Source organism: Rhea pennata, chromosome 2, assembly GCF_028389875.1.
Source record: "Rhea pennata isolate bPtePen1 chromosome 2, bPtePen1.pri, whole genome shotgun sequence".
Taxonomy (NCBI): Eukaryota; Metazoa; Chordata; class Aves; order Rheiformes; family Rheidae; genus Rhea; species Rhea pennata.
Genome location: NC_084664.1, coordinates 90,741,061 through 90,761,481, shown reverse-complemented (window position 1 = coordinate 90,761,481; position 20,421 = coordinate 90,741,061). Strand labels below are relative to the sequence as shown.

The 20,421-nt window shown below is 37.1% G+C and overlaps 1 protein-coding gene across 1 annotated transcript in view; it reads right to left on the bottom strand.

Annotated features, from left to right (window-relative positions):
• DCDC2 (doublecortin domain containing 2) overlaps positions 1–20,421 on the bottom strand; it is a 70,936-nt gene that overhangs the window by 18,047 nt on the left and 32,468 nt on the right. Inside the window, exon 9 of the mRNA XM_062568029.1 lies at positions 18,636–18,825. Coding sequence (XP_062424013.1) covers positions 18,636–18,825 — 190 coding nt within the window. The remainder of the gene's footprint in view (positions 1–18,635; positions 18,826–20,421) is intronic.

Genomic DNA, 20,421 nt, shown 5'->3' with positions numbered 1-20,421 from the left:
GATTAAACATGCTCCTCATGTAAGAACAAATACTGAGTCTGTGAGACTTTTCTGTTTCTCAAATTGATTGCAAATTCAAACATAGGGGTGGCCATAGACTAGTTTACAGTAATGTTGGGGCTGAAGAACTGCAAAAGCGGGCAAGAAAGAAAAAAAGAGCTCCAAGGCTTTACAGTCAAATTGTTGTCTTCTCTACACTTCCTCCAGATTGAGTGAAAGATGATGACAAAAAAGGATTCAAGGGCACTTTGAGCTCCAACATGTCTCCCTACAGCTTGGTTTGCTGGCAAGTATACATCAGAGGATTTATTTCCAAGTAGGTTCTCAGTTCTTCATCCCACATTAAGTGCTGCTTCAGTGATGAGGCCAAGAAAAATATTATTGAGAGGCTCCTGATCTTATGTGAGGACATTTTTCCAAGGTGTCCAGACAACCAGAAGAGACAGGAATTTTTCCGATTTTGCCAGTCATCTTCTGAAAGCACTCTGCCTTGAGCTAAAAATCACTATTGTTTCTTTATATCCCATGCAGACAGAAATAAGATCACCTCTAGCAAACACACATGTCACCTCCCATTATTTCTGATTACTTTAAAGCAGAACCATGTCCAGTAGCTCAGGCAAGAGGGAGAATGAGAAGGACCCACAGATGAGGAAGGAACAAATCACAAGATGAAAAGCGAGCTCAAGAGAACAGGCAACCGAAAGAGGATATACAGAAGATAGAGGATATGGAGACAGAGGGAGACAATGAGGGTAGAATAAAGCGAGGAGACATAAAAAGAATGGAATGAGGAACTGTATAGGAGCAAAGAGGAAGATGAGGAAACACACTGGTGGAAATCAAGGGAAGAAACAGCACAGCAGACTGACAGGAAGACTAAATACAGAAAGGAGGTCACAGGCAGCATAAGAGTAGATACTTGGAAGAATGCAAGGAGAGGAACGAATAAACCAACAGATACTCATGTCAGTTTAAGCTGTTTAGAGGATCTCTCCTTCAGGAAAGCCTGAGAAATGAAACGTCATTTCTAAGTATCTATTTACAATTGAATTTGTGAGTTCAGACATAGATTAGCTTGTGATCAGAGGTGCAGCAAAAAGCAACAATGAAAAAAATGCTGCTTCAGACAAATATTTTTCTTGATTTCTTGAATATTTTTCTTGTTTTCAATGAACAACGTTTAGTAGGATTCTAGATGGAGACACTACAGTGTGGGAAAAGAATTTCTAGAGCATTATTTGGCTTCAGGCTGAAGGAATAAATAAAAACTGTAACTGCAAGTGTTTTCCTATGGACTTCCTTGAGACCTGTGCTCTGTATTAGCTCCTCTCCAGCTCCAAAATCATATAGCAAGGCAGACCTGTGAAATCTGAAGAGACTCCAGACTACAAGCTCTCAATTCCCAAAAGCCTTGAGCAGGTTACTGGGAAAGAGCACATGAAGTATGGCTAACAGCTTTACCAAAGAGAGGTGTCTGGTATTTTTAAAAATGCAGTGAATCAACTCTTCTTGCCCCAAGTGGAGTCAGCTAATATGGCAATTGAAACACTGGTGGCCACTGTATGGCTTATCTCCCCAGACAGCAGCACTGGAACCGCAGAAATAGTAAGAACATGGGAACATTTTCAGCAGAAAACTGTCGTGAACTAACACAAGGGAAGATGCTTTCAGAAGGGTTAGCTTTTTGGAAATCAGGTCCAGAGGATATCAATATTATTTTTTGATAGGATAAAGGCACAGAGAATTAGGTTCAGTTTTCTACATGGGCAGAGGTGTTTCATAAAAATAAGTATCTCAGTCCTGAGTTGCTTTCAGTGAAGACGAGAAAAGAGAGGATGGTATTCCTCCATTACCTTTCCACCTCCGTGACATGGTTGTCAATGAAAAAATAAAACAAATACAATTTAAGACAATGTCAGACTGCTCTAAATTATGCTTCTTGCAGCTGCAAGCTCTGGTATCCAGGGTCCTTCATCTCAATCTGCCTTATCCCCTTATCCAGGCTTAGCTATGCTGGTTTTTCAGTACCTAAGAATTCATTTGTGTAAAGAAGAGTCTGCCAGTGACCATTCAGAGGAATTTTCTAGATATTTTATGCTGCCAGCTAACTCCCCAATAGGTACAGAACAGATCAATTTGGCCAACAAAATTTCACCTGAATACACATCATCTATTCCCTAAATACCCAGATATTCACCATACTCTGCAGTCACTCAGTTCAATACCTAGCAAAAAAAGCTGTGAATCAGTGCATGTATAACTTTGAGCAAATCATTTTCTGTCTGATGCCATTCAGTATTTCAGCTTATCATCACTGGAATTCTTTGATACACTTTGATAAATAAGAAAAATATATGACTTCATTAAATAGTAAATGAGTAATACATTGAAATAACTGGTAAGAAATCTATATATTGTAAATAATTAAGCAAAGCAATTAATGGCTCTGGTATAAGCTCCCTTCCTAACCAGCATTAACTATAAAACATTTATTGCAGCACAAATTACAACATTATACAAAGTCATTTAATGCATTTTGAATATGAAACTGATTGAAGTTTAGCAGTAGGGATTAAAAAAATCATTGTAATAATGGCCTGGAAATCAGACACATTTATTAACTACAAGCTCTGCATGTAAGCAAGAAAGTAAATGTGACTATAAAAAAAAATTAATGTGACTTACTACAGAGGCTACCTCATAAAAACGTTAAATCAAATTAAAAACAAAATGTAAAAAATCTGTGGCTCATTAAATTGAATAGATTGCTATGAGGGATAAGGAGGACATGCATTTATGCCTGTCTACAACATGAATTTCTTTTCCTTTTTTATTATTATTTTATTTCAAAGTATAATTGTTGTGCAAGGCCCATTTCCAATGAGAAGCCACTGCTTGGGTGACAGGTTTGTTATGTGTGTGTGACTGTGACTATCACCAGGAAGTAATGGAATTAAAAAGAAACTGGTAGTAATATACATACAAAAATTGTAGAAATAGTAAAAAAATATGTATATTTTTACCTGATACTAATGTGGTTTCAAGTTTATAAAGTTAGTTCCTCTCTTCAGAATATACTGAATTTCTAATAAGATTTCATGATATTACAGATTGGTGACATCAAGACTACCTCAACAGAAACTGCAAAAGGTGCTTCTAGAGGATAACCTTGTGTGAAGCAGTCTCCTTTATTGATAGGAAATCTAGTAGTGTAAGAGCAAAGAAAAGGCTGCCTCAGTCAGCTGCAAGAGCTTAGATATCTGCATATATAAGAGGCTCAAAAAAAGAAAAAAGACTGTATGTGGTAATGTTGGGCTTTATCTCCCTTCTCTCATTTTGATCATTCACCTCATTTATTGTCTTAAATATGTCTAATTTATTCATTTATTCAAATGACAGATCATTAAGATCTTGTCTATTTGAATTAACAAAGTATCTCCTGTTGAGCCTTGATCTTTTTTGATTCCATGTCCATTCCAAGTGCAGTGTTCTCTTGGGTCTCTGACTGGGCCTTGTGCAACTTAGTCCAACGCATGCTAAATTGCCACAAAGCAAATGGGAAGCCCTGGGAACGTCTGTCCTCCTCTGCCCTGTTCCAGTCCTTCCAAATGGAGTATCAGAGCACCTATGCTCGATCCTGCACTGAAGTAAGCAACGTGACTCCTGCCAAGTACTGTTTCCCCTCTTTATGTTTTGCAATGTATTATTGTAACAAAAAGCCAAACTCGAAGAAACTCACACGTGTTTGGAGAAAGAGGCCACAAGGTTTACAGTCATCTTAGTTTCACACTGGTTCTAGTATACGCTGACTATGGTGATCTGGCACTGTGATAAACACTCATAGCAACAAAGGTTCTCATTTTTATTATAGACTGCAAGTCTATCTCCTATCATGTAAGGAATAAACCTTTAAATCCTATAAAATCTCTGCAAATAAGGAACAAGAGGATCTCTTGTTCTCTCTCTCTTTAGCACAGTTTCTACCTGCACTGATAGCACAGCAGTGCTCTGGTCTATGCTTCTAGATTTTAACTACAAACATTTTTTTAATCCTCAAAGTTATCAGCAGGAAAACATGAAAAGTAATACTTTTAGCTCAAAATGCACAGCTGATATTCTGCAGTTCAGATTTATACTTTTTGGCAAGTTCATAATTTCATTGAAAGCAATTCATAGCATGATACCAGGAATAGTTGCCATATCTGCTGGTTTGTGCAGCTTTTCTTTTAATTATGGGTTAGCCCCCTTCTTTCCTTATTTAGCCAAAGGTAATACCAGGAAATTGAAACGATTCCTAACTTCTAAGGCCTCAGTGATGCTCAGAATTAGATCTGAAATACTGTGAACTGGCTCAGCTCATCTCCAATATCGTACTTCTCCAAACCATAGCCAGAATTCAGACTTCACATTCCAGTATCTCTAAAACTTGTTTTATTGTTTGAGGGAGTATGGTGCTATTTTACTATCAACAGGATCACAATTAAACTACTATATTTGAATGGAACAGACTGTAAAAGTCAAGATGCCCCCTTACAGGAATTTTCTATTAAGCGTCTGAATTTGCTATTTCCCTGTTCAACTTCCTAAAGTACTATTTACAGAGCAGGGGCAAACCAAAAAATACAAGTTTGCCTAACCTTAAACCAAGATGATGAAAGCTAAATATGGTTTTGGTATCACTTTTATAAGCCCAAATTCTAATGACACAGCTTCACTAATCTAAGGTCTAAAACTTCACATTTCCAGTTGTAGTTACTGTTATATCTAATATAATCAATATTATTTGTGTTTCTACTAGTGCAACATGAATCCAATCATAATATTAATAGCATGCCTAATACGTTACAAAATCTGAAATGCCAGCTTGCGCTCTACTGGATTTTTTTGAAAAAAGTGGCATATTTAAATCTTGCACAAAGAGCTTTCAACATTAAAAACTAAATAATTCTTTAATCATCCTGATTCAAGAGGATTATGACATGGATCAGTTGTAATATATACGGCATGCTGGTGAAACTCTCCATGTATTAAAAAGAAGAGTAGATTCAAAATAAATGCATGGCTAACTCAACTAAACTCTGTTGGAAGATTAGGTTAAGCTTTTAAATACAGTATGAACATAACTCTTGAGGCATTAAGTGCCAGGAAACAACCACTTTCAAACAGTCTAACACTCAGAAGACAGAAAATTCCACCCTGCTACTGAATTGGCAGGGAGAAAGACAGCAAGGAAGACGAGATACATTTTCCACCAAGAATATTTTCTTTTTATCTATTGCTATACACTCCAAAATGTGCATGTGTAAACTCACTGTATAGTTGATTGGTTTCCAATTAAAATTAATCCCACATCAATGAGAGACAAATGCAGCCAACTAAAATGCCAAGAGTTTTTCACTGTCCAGAAGAAAAAAAATCTGTAAAGTGTAGCAAGTGCTTGTCTTACCCTATCCAAAGTCTCTGAATTTGAAGTAGTTCTTTGGAATAATCCTACAAAGCCCACTGAGGATCTACAACGGGCTTTCACAGTAGACAGTGGAACCATATTGATTAAAACAGTACAGGGAAGCAATCTTTATCACTGATTTCCTGGAGCTGGATTCTAGCTCTCCAGCAAAGATATTCCCCAGAATAAAACAACTCCCTTTAAAATGGAACTGATAATGTCATAATTCAAGGCAGGAATCCCAACATTACATCATACTTAATTCACTCAAATCTCAGGTGTCTAGTCTAAGCTCAGTTTCTAATTTCACCAACAGAGATTGGGCATCTCCAGACACTTCTCTATCCGTGATTGCTGGAGCTAGAAACTCAGCTTAAATTAAGATTTACACAGTGGGAGATAGGCAAGATGCATTCTGCCCTCAATGATTTTTCCAGGAGCAGCTGGGGTCTCAAAGAATACCACGATCATCAAGCCTTTAGGATTTACCACATCTTTGTCATGAAAAACAGATAGAAACAAACAGTTTCTCCAAATAAACAGCCTTTTCCAAGCTCCTGTTCATGCTTTCTAAAGGAAAAGACAAAGGTGAGGCCAAGTACACTGCAGCTGGATCCTTTGCAAATAATCCTAATTTAGCTCTTGCTACATAGAGATTGAATGCTATTACCCCAAGCAGCACTTTGGCTGACAGCCAGTAATGCAGATGGAAAACAATGTGCCAAGATGTCTGGCATGCTCATACCTGCTCTTAATTTTGCTCTTCACCCTGTAGTGCAGAGTTTACTACAGCTTGGCATTTGTATGCAAAGGTAGGAAGAGAATGACAGAGATGCCTGCTCACTTCACTTCCATTTGCTGTTCCTCAAACATGTTTGAAGCAGACTTTTAAGACGCACATGAACTGGGAAGAAAGTTGTAATGCTCATTCCCTCTAACTGAACTTAGATGAAATAACCCAACTAATTGAACTTATAATGCTCGTCACCTACCTCAGAAGGAAGCTGCATCTCATACAATCACCTCCTCTGCCCTAACACAGAACAAACCATGCCCCTTATCAGCTTTTAAGAGCTTTATGTCCTCCTTCAGTCCCACTATTCACGCAACAGCTGCAGGAGTCCATCTCACTCACAGATAAAGGAACAAACTGGGACAGAGTGAGGGAGAAAGAGCTATCAACAGGGAGACATTTCAGAGCACTAAAAGCATACATGTTAGAAGGATGGGAAGAACTTGCATTAATACATAGAGCAACGGTCCACTCAAGTTGGAGAGGATGTTAACTTAGGTCTTTAGGATATGAAGTAGTACTGAAAACAACAAGAGAAGAAAAATATCCCTTAGAAAAGGAATTCACTGCACCCTTGTTAGTCTGACCTGGTCAAACCTCAACTGCCCTCTGGCTCTCTCTACACCATTCCAGCAGTATAAAGCCCATTTACACCCAAAGGGGAGCATGATGGGGCCTTAGCACGTGTATAAATAAAGCAGATAAGCATAGGGTAAGTACAGGCACAAGCATAGAAGGCCTGAAGAAGAGGGCATTACCTCATGTCTGGGTGCTGGTGTAAACCATGCTAACTCATTTGTATCTGGAAACCCTGAGGCTCAGCATCTTTAAACATTAACTCTAATGAAGTGGTTAGCTTTTTTGTTAAAATTAATCAACAGTTCTTTCTATTTTAAATGAAATTTGTCCAGAGTTTGCCTGTTGTTTTTTCCTTTTAGCTGAATTAAAGATTCTTGTCCCACAGCTGTAGCACAGCATTCACATTAACTTATAATGAATACTTAAAATGCAAAAAACCAACATTCTTTGCTCTTGTGAGTTCTCGTCACACTGCCATTACTTTAATACAAAGTACCCAGCAATAGCATAGAAAATTACTTTTGCTTTAAAAAATTGTAACGCATAAATCAACCACAAAAGTACAGGCAAGAACGTTTTTAAAAAGCATTGGGACATATATTTAACAGATATGTTCAAAAGAATAACTTCTTACTAGGAAAAAAAAGTTCTATTTCACATTCCTATAATGACTGGGAGCTATAATTCAGTCCAAAAGAAAACTACAGAGCTATGAATTATGACTTGAATACACTGCAAAGGCCAGAGAAAACTTTTTAAAGCTATTAAGGTACATTACAGAGAGGCCTGTTATACAGCTGATGCAGCCTCCAGACAAGTCTACTCTTCAAAACCACAGCACATGTCATCACCTGTTGCAAAGCTACACGAGGCTCAGCACAAAAGGAAGAGAAAAATGGCCAAAGGACAGTATGGCATGTCCTCTTTGCTCCCAAGCTGATTAAAGAAGGAAAAGGCTTGGGATTATCAGATGGAGAGAGAAACTAGGAAAGCCTTTGTTCAGCATTCAGCACCTCTCACCCTTCCTCCCTGCCCCTCCCTGTCCTCTACAAGAGCCTTAGTAACCCAAGCATTTCCACGGCTGCTCTCTGTCATACCCCTTTAGCCACAAAAGAAGTTTAAGAGAGGCAGTGCGAAGAACTCTGGAGTGCTAAATTACATGCATTTCTCTCTACATAGGTGCTTCACTTACTGCCCAAGTAACTGCTCAGAGAGCAAGGCTAGGGCAGAAACTGGAGTTCTCTAGCATCCTGCTCAATCAGTGAAAGAGACAGAAGAGACAAACAGGAAAAAAAGGCAAGAAAAGGGATAGAAAGAGAGCAGAACCAGCCAGGTAAACCAGATGAAGTGCCACGTGGAGCAAGAAGGAAGAAAAAAGTATCAGAGAAAAGAGAGGAGTGGAAAGAGTACAAGGAAAAGCAAAAGGTGGGGGGAGCAAAGCAAGGAAGGCACAGAGTGCCTGGAGAGCATAGAGTAATAACCGGTGAGCGAGTTGCTATGGTAAGCTCACCATGGCTGTCACAGGTGCCACAGGAAAAGTTAAAACAAACCAAAACAAAGTTCCACAGATATGAAAAATGTTCTTCCACAATAACATCAGCAACAGGAGGTTGCTGTAGGTAAGAAACACCACTCTCACAAATGCAGGATCACCTGACAATTTTGCTGCACTCAGAAAATATTGATAGGGCCATTATGAAGCAAATGGCCTATACCAGCTTGGTCACCCTCCTTACTTAAATTACAGAAGTATGTTGCAAGCACTGTTAAATACTAATGCATGTTATATAATGTTTTTCTTCTCTCCACAAGAAGTAGGATCCTGGTTCTAGACTAATCTGATCCTCTCCATTAAGTTTGATTCAGCTCCAGAATCTTCAAATACTAGATAGGAACTATTTAAATGCCAATGTTTTAAGTATGTGTCCTTTTAAAAAAAATATTTCCTTCATAACAAAAAAAAATGCACAAAGCTTCCTCTTATATTAATGGAACATTCACACCACACTATTAAAATGACAGGATATTCATGTATTTCTGCAGCCATTTCATCTGAGCTGTGTATACGTTTTATACATTTTAAACTGTGCACTTTGTGATAGACAAAAGTATCCTTAACAACATTGTTACTCAGTAAATGACGGAGATGATAAAACACTAAGGTGCAATTGGTCCATGATTACACACATTACCTTAGAGATCTGAAGCTTTTATATGGTGTTGCTTACATATTATTTTTAAAACCTGTTATACGCATATCACTGACATGAATAAATTCTTTCATTTAATATAGTAATGCAGATACACTCATATGATTACATATTTGCTAAATAATTTATGTGATATTGAATATGTCTCTGTGAAAGATATACCAGCCACTAGTAATTTATACAGTGAGGAATGATATACTTTCTTGAGGTTTTCACATTAGCTTTTAGTTCTATTCTTGGAACAGAGACTATAAATTGTGTTGTATGAAATACAAACGGCTTTATCCACACTGTTAAATGATGATACAGACCATGTGCGTGAAAACTACCATTAAATATTTAATAATAGCACTGAATGAACTTCTATGTTTTCCAGATGATTTGTGGGTTGATTTATATATTTCAGGTTTAGGATAATAGCTTCATCTTCAGAGGATAAATATGTTTAAAGCCTTGAGCTTCCAAACCCATGCTTAACCTTACACATGCAACCAAGTCTATCAAAGACAGGGTAAACAAGTATTCAACTGATGGACTGAGTCTCTTTATGAACATACTCTTACACTTAAGGAAGCAGATGCCAGAGTCTCAGTAAAACAAATGGAACTTAAACTGCATTCTTAAAAAGGTAAGCTTGCATGTAAGTGCTACTTGATGGAAAAATAAATAAATAAATATACACTTAACCATGTTCTGAAATTTGGACATTTTGATAGCAGCTCATCTTGGCTTTGGACCCCATGTCATAATCTGCAGAATCTCACACCTCTCCTTACAAGAATCTTCCATATAGAGCTACTTTCACTGCTGAGATCTTACACTTCAAATATGATGATGGTTACATGGTTTTTTTCTGAGCCACAAATTAATGAAAAGCAAGCCAACCTCTGGGAATCAGGGATGAATTCAAAACACGAGCCAGATAAAGTGAGACAGAGGAACTGAGATGTTCATCCACTGACTCGCATCACACTATCATCCACCACTTCAGAAGCACTCGCAGAAGAAATTGACTCAGTGCATTTGGAAATGTATATACTATGATGCAAATAAATAAATTCACATTTGCGCTCAAAGAGACTAACCAAAGCATAAAATCTATACTCATTTACATATTTAGACAGCAGCACACTTAGATGCTAGCAACAATCATGACGGAGACTAACACTACCTAAATAATTGACTCGAAGCAAGTCAAGAGCATAGGAAAGAGAGTATCTTTTACTTCACATCCCTATTTGCTTTTAAAAGCCTATTGATTTACCAGTATTCTTCACTAATAAATGCATGGTACATTTAATGTTGGATGTTCTAAATTAGTGCTAGAATACCCTAAATAATTTCCTATGATTTACCCTTCATAAGGACACCTTTCAACATCAAAGGTGTGAAAAAGCACCGAGAAAATCTTTCTGTGGGAAACCAGACTGCCACTGCACTCATATGGAAGGAGAAAGTTATTATATGGCAGGCACTAAAAGCCTCATTTCAGAGAACTATAGGGATAGGGGGGGGAAGAAGTAGTGACTTAATTCATTCCTGCCTGTGCCATCTGCAAACTGTCACACTTTTCTTGGGAGGGAAAAAATGCTCCAATCATCATGTCTTTTTAGTCAGTTTTAAATCTCCACTAAAGTATTTTTAAAAGAAAGGTCTGATTTTCTAAGAAACACAATGTACAAATATCACTGTAGAAACTGCTGCACTAGATCAGCTCTTTGGTTCATCTATTCAATCATCCTTCCTCTGATAATGCCAGCACATGACGCTGTAGGGGAAAAAAATGAAAACAAACAAAACAGAATCCCAGAAACCAAACAGAAGCCTGCTTTGACCTGAAACAGTCCTTCTAATCAGCCACTGGTTTATAATTTGACATGTAAATTTTTACATCATATCCAAAATTTGTTGGTAATATCCATCACAATACTGGATATGACTCTTATCCAGTATAGCATTTTTAAATAAAAAGACTTCTTTTCTGGTGAAATAAAAAATCTCAGGTTCTTCAGTCTCCTTTCACATTTATTTCTTTAGATTCACAACCATTTTTTTCCTTCCATGAGATCTCCCGAAATCTGCAATGGCCCTTTCTGAGATCGGATGATCAACAATTCAAAGAAACACTGCTAAGCTCAAACCATTGATTTCTATACCATATGATATTCACTATTCTTTATCTTTACATATCACAATATCTTATCAATTTTTTAATGATCTCTGCTGTAGAGTCAGACTATATTCTCACAGAATTGGAGTCATTATTTTCTAAACCATTATCATTAACATAGCACCCTGCAATTATTTAAGTTTACTTTCCCTACAATTCTACATTGCTTCACCTTTCCCAATATTGAACTTGATACCATATCATCTAGATATTCTTTTAGTTTGCTGCACAGACATTTGAAGTTTTCCAGAAAGGAATAATTTACAGTAAATTTACAGCAAGTCTTTCAATCCCACTGAGCACTCTTTTATTCAGTACTTCACTTCCTTGGCTTTGCCATACTGATACATTCAAACAAGTCTAGTAGATAACAAAAGCAAAATTTTTTTTTATCCTCAGAAATAGGTGGAGAGCATCTAACTTCTTTTTAAGGAAATAACCTATTACCCACTCATGCTTAGTGCAACCAACAATAAGAAAAAAATCCAAAAGGCTCCAAAAGCAATTATACACAATAGATTTTAATTCTTTCTTCAAAAAAATAGATGAAAATATATGCATAGACTATTAACAGCTTAGTTTCACAGATGAGTACTCAGAAACAATACAGGTATGAAACGGTAACAGCATTGCACAGCAAAAACTAGAAAGCTCCTGAAGTTCTACTGAGTCAGCTATCAGCAAAAAGATATGCCTCTGCCTGATGCACCACCTTGAGGGTATGGCCTAAAGAAGCTGAGCAGATGGCAGTGACTGTCTACAGAACATCCCCTTGGGATAAGAAGAGACAAGTAGAGAAGTATTCGAGAACTTCTGCTACAGATCTTTCTCCTCTACTAGGAGCTATCCAAGGAGTTAATCAGAAAAAAAGTTTTTAAAAGTCTGGCTTGACAGAGAAAGCTTCTCCTGCAGCAGGACTATGGCCACTGCAGGAAACTGGTACAAGAACTGGGCTTAACTTCCAGATTTCCTTGAAGATCAGCCCAACTCAGGATACTGATTTCTGCAAACTGAAGAAACGAAGTTTCTGTTGCTTAACATACAGAAAGTTGGAAATAGCACCATATGTGCAACCTGGTGAATGTGGTGCCCGAAATGACATACCAGAACACATGTATTTCAAAAAAGACTGCAAATGATGATCCTTACATTTTTTTGCTTTTATTTTGAGGAGGCAGTAAGCACATTCAGATGGCCTTGGCAACAACAGATGGGCAGACAAGTTTAAGTTAAGCAGCCTATCGAGCCACAAGCAGTAGGCTGTACGAGAGAGACAGGTTAGACCATCCGGGTATGAAAATATTTTCAGTGTTTTGAGTATTTCTGACATTCCTTTCTTTCCTGCCTTTTAGCACTGAAGTGCTAAAGATCACATGGTAGTGTCAGAAGAAGCAGGCAGAAAAGTCAGCTACCATTTGGCCTGCTTGAAAGAGATATACTAGTTTATTTCCTTAGTTAGCAAGGAAACACGTAGTGAGACTGCTCCATTGTGAGCTTCTGGTAAGAAAAGAACTGCACAGGTCAAAAAATAGAGCCACACAACTCTCATATGATGTGCCATAAAAACCAGCAATGCCAAGGCTGGTTGGATGGCAGAATGTTTCAGATTTTACTTACTTAGATGCACCTGCTGATTTCTTAGATCCATCACTGCCAATGTTATAGTCAATGGGCTCAGAGTGCATTTGGTTGACAAAATTATCTAGGGAAAGTTTTTGAAGGGGATTACTCTGTTGCTCATCTCTATTCTAAAATGTACACTAGATCAACTCACTAAGAACTTCTACATACAAGATGACCTGGTGGGTATATTCAGTCAAGCTCCTGTGTTGTATTTAAGTCAATTGATAGTTCCACAGGTGAAAAACGTTCAGCTACTGAGAAAAGCAGTACAGCAGCAAAACAGGCTATCAAGTCACAAAATAACATACCTTTGGCAGTAAGTTTAACATTACCACAGATCATGTGGCAGTTCAGTGCCTTCAAGTAATAAATGAAAAAAATATGATGTAATGCTGATCTCTGCAACCTTATCCTTTTATAGTCAAACATAAAGCTGAGAGAACACCAGAATACTGGCTTACTGTCAAGGGAAATCTTTGACATTGACAGTGGGCTGGGGAGGGAAAAGGGCAGGAGGATATTAGAGTTGCAGTTACTCCACACTAACAGCTCTCAGCTCCGAAAGCCCAGGTATCCTTTGCTTCAGGTTACTCCACCTTGAGGTGTCATGAGTAAAATAAATCAAGACATAACAGTTGGGCTGGTAACAACTGTGATTACACTTTGGGGTCAATAAAGTGCACCTTGTTTAAACTCTTCGCTATAAACTACCTATGTTCTGACTAAAGTGGAGCTTCCACACAGTGCCAGAACTGACTGAAAAAAACATTGCTGGGGACAGGGCTTTCACCACTTGGTGACTGAAAGATGTGACAGATTCAGAAGACAATGCACACTCTTTATGGTAATTTTCTGCTTAAAATACTTAGTACTCACAGGTTTTTTGTGGTGTTTTATAGGTAACTGCATGAGACCATTAAATGAGAGCTGCTATGAGACTTCAAAATGCTGGAATTCACAATCTCTCATACTGCAGAGCTATGTTATTGACCTTTACTAGATCAGTGACACGGAAGTATATAACATTTCAGAAGCTAACCCTCTAACTATGGTTTGAGGGTTAACCAAAATTTTCTAAATTATCATCATTAACATAGCACCCTGTAGAGTATTTAACTTTCCCTACAATTCTACATTGCTTCACCTTTCCCAATATTGAACTTGATACCATATCATCTAGATAGTCTTTTAGGTGATTTGGAGTTAACTCCAAAACAATGACTCTGCCCCTTTTCTGCAGCATAGGATTTGTTGAGGTCATTTTAAGGACAACAGTAGTTATATCTAGTTACACATGCTTCCTTTTTTTCCCCTTGAACAGAAAATATCTCCCAAGATATTTTGTATTGTCTTTTTTGGGAGCTGTGATTTTTCAGGAGTTCCCATCCTTCCCCACAATTTGCCTACAAGTACCAGAGTCCCACAGACAGACAAATATAGGCAAAAAAGTACAAGAGCTTCCTATCACATATGTAGCAACTTTTAGTTCCTAGTGCCTTTAAAACTCCAGAGAAAAGCCTACTATTTATTTATACGGGAAAGAACAATGAAAAGGAATACAAAATGATAGACTTAGGTTACAAAATATGGCATTGTATTAACTCCTCTTTATATTTCCTTTACATTTCTAGTAGTCAATAGAGGAAAAAAAATCTATCTGTATGCAAAAAAGAGAAGAAAAGAAAGGTTATTATCTGAGCAACACACAATCTACTTCTCAATATTATTATTGTTCAATAATAATTACAATTGTAAAACTCTCATCACACTAATAATTTTAAAAATCATTTTAGAAAAGAAATGCTCTCTCCAGAGACTCTCAAGGATGAGGGTAAATTTGAACAATTGTAGTTATAAATCTAGATATTTCCTATATCTCTGAAAGGAATTATTCTATCCTAGGGAAATGTACACTGAGCACATTAAAAGCACTCAGTTTCAAAGTAATCAGTGGTAAGTACCACTGACAATCTTGTAAGTACATTTCAATCTCAATATTGATATGAAACAGATTAAAGTTTTTCTGTCACATTAATTATTTTACTATGGAATAGTTTTCTGTATTTTTGTGCCACTTTCATGACATCAGCACATAAAAAAAATCTTGTATGCAGTCATTTCTGGATGATACATTCTTAATTGGTTTAAGTAGCTTTTTTAGATTATGCTACTGCACAGATAAGTTACTTGATTCAGTATGCTTTAAAACAACAACAAAAGAAAACTGCACAACACATAGTCTTCAGGTTTGGCTGCATTAATCGTGTGAGTATGAAAACCATAGTATTCAACATTAGTCTCTTGCCTACATCCTGCAGCAGAAGCAGCAATAGCTATTACCATTCTTCCTTGATACTGCTGAGCCTCATCCTCAACGCTGCAACTTGAATGCCACCTGCTTCCAGAGGGACATTTCTGCTTCTGTTTAAATGGCGAAACACACCACCTGCCTCAGTGGATCAAAAGAAACCTGAGATGTTTAGCCAAAAGGATCACCTCTTGTCAAAAGGGAGAGATCTCTACCAGCCTGTTACAACTCAGACGCTTCAAGGAATAAACTCAGTACAGAGGCTGAATTGCCATCTCTCACAGTAAGACACATCTATTTCAAAACCTGCTTCACATACACTTACTGCTTGGCTACTGGGATGAAAACTGTTGCATTAAGCACCACTGTAGGTCTTTCACAGATAAACATAGTGGATTTTGAGAGGCCTAGGGCCCTCCTCCTTACACTTTTTTAGTCAAAATGACTAAAGGGAAAGAAAAAGGACAATTGGGATCTCTCTCCAGCGCTCCATGCACCCTTCAAATGATTTCCACATAATAAACCACTTATTTAGAAAAATGCTAGAACAAAAGCATCCCACTAAGAACTAACAGTCTCAGAACAACTGCATGTGGTTTCTGAAATGAAATGATGAATACATGATATAAGCTAATATTAATGAGGACCTTTTAAAGCAAAATGCAGCAAATGTGACATATCAAGAGCAAAATTTGCTCTTGACAACAGAAAAAAAATCATGTCATATTTACTGCAAAGCGTCAGAAAATACATGGGAGCCAGAACGCACAAAAAAGTAAAACATTAAGAAATTTAGTTTGAATCATGTGGCAAAGAAATACATTTAAACTGACTTGGAAAAAAAATCTGAGAAAAAGAAATGAAATAATAAGAATGAACCTCTTTTTTAAAAATAAGCAGTACTGAAAATCACTTTGAACTAGTAGCCTAGATGAGAATGAGTGTGCTGAGAATCATAAGACAGCTGCTTCCTGGGATATCTTTCTCCAGATCTGGCTAAACAAATATTAGGGAATTTAATTAGAGAAAAATAATTCTGTAGGTTTTGACAAGTTTGCAATTCTTACTGTGACTAGCCTGAAGACTTACAGGAGCATGAGATGCTACACTTCTTGTGTTTGACAAAACAAAACAGTTATTAACTGACTTAGTATCCACCTCCTCAAGTAACAGAGACCCATTGAGAGCAGGGACGCTAGTCCATCAAAAAGACATTACACTGTTTTGCATTTCTCATCATGTATTGTTGTGTGAATTCAACCAAGATACATCATCTGCCTCCCTCAGCAACTGCTTGCATGACCAGGTAGGTCTAGAGTTGCAAAACAGGATACACCTCAAACCTCCCATTCCCACTTCCACTACCAAGTCTTCATACAAAGAGGTTAGAGGAGCAAAGAATGAATAGCGCTTCCCCCAGCATAAGCTTTAGCTCAAATGAGAGAACTGGTTGCCTCAAACAGCTTCTCTAACCCATGCAAGATTTACAGAATGGAAACAACAAGCAGTCACTTCTTCAGTAAGTTTGGATTCCCAACCATTTCTCTCAGCAGGTGGAACAGCAATAGTGCTAAATATGGAGATAAGCATCTCCCCCATGTTTGTCTGCCATCTCCTCAAGTAAGATTTGTCTCTTAGTTGCTGCCCACTGAAAGGAGAAAGAAAGCTATTTCTGCTTCCAGTATGATTTCCTCCACTGGGAAAGAAAAGAAAGCAATCAGAAAACTCTGATAATGCAAAGTCAAAAAGGCCAAAGAACAGATTTCTCCCACCCTGACACTGCAGAAACTTTACTTACAAAAATCCTCAGTCCAGAAAAAAAAAAATCTGAAATTAACATTTTGGCATTATATCTACCAGAAGAAGTTATGTATATTGGCTGTCTTTAATGTAAGAGATCTGAGATCTGTCTAACTCTTAAGCAGAGGTTCAAAGCCACTCCATATCCTAAACAGGTGATTAGATCAGACGTGGATTTTGAGCTCTGCTTAAGGAACCTTGCATCAGTATTTCCCAATATCATCTATTTGCATCTATTTGAAAAAATGGAAAAGCATCAGTGATTGAAGTTATCCAGGACAGATAACTGCCTAAATATAAGCTTTGCTCTATGTTCTTTGTGTCTTATATAATGATTCTGAGCCCTTAAAACTATAAACCAAGCATACAAGGCCTTCTCTTAGAAGTCAGCTCTGGTTGTCTCTCCTCCATATGTTCCTAGCATGCACAAATAAATCTATAAAAGACAGAGATCCACTGTGATAATTTCAAGAAGAAGAACTAAATCACTATTCAGTGATTTAATGAGTTATAAAGGAGATCAATGCTCCCTGTCACTTTCATTATAATGTAATTGTCATTCTTCAGTAAGAAAAAACACTAGACTCAAAAGAAGTTGGCTAAAATTATGTTAAGACAGGATGGCATTTGAATCAAGACTAACACAAATTGAAAATCCAACAAGCTTCCTCTGAAAAAGATATTACATTATAAAAGATTCTATATTATATTTCACTAGTCTTTTAAAATGTAAATTTACATAACTGCTCCTGACTCAGAAAGTACAATGTACAGCTCATCACTCCAGACAAATGCAGATGTACAAAAGTATGCTGCTGGGTGCAGTATTCTGAAGTTTTCAACCATTATTTGTTATTACATACTTAATTATTAACACTTAAATAGCTGTGTGAAGAAACGTCAAATGCTATGAAAAGCATAATTTACTTCCACTGACAGATATTAATTGGCTGTGTTAATGACTTTTTGAACTATCACTAATGAGAAAAAATAACTATCTCAGCACAACAGCAACATCTGCAGTTAGAGGACACTCTTCTTGCCATTAAAAGCAACGGGGTTGGGGGGGGGGAGGGAATCACACTACAGAATCAGAAAATCAATTTCTCAATTGATTACATTTACGACTACATTTCTAAACTGCTGGCCTAGTGAGAGAGAAATTCAGAAAGTGCCTCCAGCAGCTCTGCTGTATGATTAACCTCTGCAGCTGACTGGCTAATTGGAGTTCTGTATTCATATTATTCCTGCAGAGTTTAGTCATTTTGTTATACAGAACCAGGCAGCTAACCAGGGATCCTTAGGGAGAACAAGGTGTCCCTTGAACAGAGTGGTTCTTTTTCTCCACTTCTTTGGAGTACAGAACAGTGGAAAAATGTTCAAAATATATTTTCAACTGATTAAGTTTATGTCAAAAGCATGAGGATAGGACTATATTAGTTTACTTAACTTCCAAAGAGTACTAAATATCATATACAGCCTCTCGAGCTGTATGTAAATGGAGCTAAGAACGCAATGGCAGGTACATTTGCTAAACAAAAACTACTATTATAAATTAACTCAGCCAAAGCAAATAGACAATTCAAATACTGTAGCAATGTATTATTCCAGCATTACTGTACTAGTATATTACTCCAGCGTTTCACTGGTTTCACTGAAATTCAAAAGTCACCATGCTATAATAAGATAATCTCAGTAGTTACCATTATCTTGAAGGATTACTGTGGAAGCTATTACTCTTGTTGACTGTTTTGCTTTTGTAGACTTGTTAGAAAAGCGGGTCTCCTCTTGGTTCTGGCTTCTTTTGTCCTTCCTTTTTGGAGGCTGAGGTGAGGAACTGTTTTCTCCTGGGTCACTGGATCCAGTGGCAGACTTAGATTGTCGATCATTTCCCTGAAAAGAATTGTTCATAATTATCACTGATGCGTATGGCCAATTTTCTTTTTAAATGTCAATATTATTTCAATTTTTTAATATCTAAGTATTGGTATCAGGTATTTAAAAAATGCATTTACAACCAGTACCCTTAAAGGATATCCAAAGCAATCCAGAAAACTGCAACTGTTTCATCAACTTGTTGAGGATAAAAATAATAATTTATCAGTCAGATCATATAACAACTCCCAGGAGATAATAAGGCATTTATTATAAGGAAAAAAATGCTTCTTTTGACAAAAAGAAACACTAGGTGAATCTATACATGCATACATATGACATACAGCTGTATCTCATCTATGCATATGTGTAGTAAGTCACCAGATATGAATAACATGTATGACGTGAAAGGTTCACTGCCTGAGCAACTGTGACAAGGATATTAATCTGTTAAGTGGCAAAAGTGGCTGGGAGAGGATGACAGTCAGCATGAGGCAGGAACACTGACTGCCAAGTGAACACTTAGAAAGGGGCCAGCCAAGATGTCATTTCTGAATCATCTCCAAGTTTCTCTGTTTCTGCCATAGTGTAGAGCAGAAATCTAGTCCCTCTTTCTTCCAAGGGCTTACAATGGCAAATTAAGAAGATCAATAGATCCAAAAGCAATTTACAAAAGAAAAATGAAAACTATCAGGCAATTTAGTGAGACACACATGGGAGTCCATGTCGTAAAAGCATTCATTGACTGTATTTACACTTGAGGGCATTTCTTTCATTATCCATTTACTGATGCCACAAAATAATAAAATATTATCTAATTAGGACAAAATTTAATTATATTTAACCAAACTTTCTCCACCACAAGATAAACTAAGTCAAACTACCTCACTTTTATCTATGGTATTAGAGAACACCTATGGAGAGTTACATCAGCGTGAATCAGAGTTACAGAGTTTGAATCAGCTCAACTGATTCAAAGTAACTCGCTTCACCACAACAATTTTGTTGTATGCATGATCCTGGGTATATGATTAATTGTATTAGCTAGAGTTTTTGTTATTTATACGCATTTTTTCTTCATTCTAAATCTGTTCACAAGCAACATCATAAAAGCTAAACTGTATACAACAGCTCTTTAAGGTGCTGCTTATACACTGCTAGACTGGGGAAAGAGACTACCAGCCAAATATCCTCAACATTGCCCCGATCAGAGACTGTCAATTTACTCTTGGCAGTCTAACAGCCTGCGTAGCTTACTCCTAAGCCAGTTTTGTCAAACTGCTCTGTATAACAACAAAATACTACAAGTAGATGAGGTAGCAAGCTTTTAACCTGGCTCATCCATATCAAAAACTGCTCACCTGATCATAGACTTAGTTAAATCATAGAAAATGAGTACTTTCTAGTTCATTGTTTCACTTAGTGTAATGGTATGAACAACTCATGCCATTTTAAAATTTGTACCAGGAAGGCCTTTATTGTCCATTGCCATGGTAGAATTACTTTTAACCTCATTGTTAAAGTTAAAAGATAATGTCTATATAAAAGTGTTCAGAAAAATCAGGCCCGAACAAAACCTTTCATCTCTTCAAAAAAACTTGCATCTATCATACA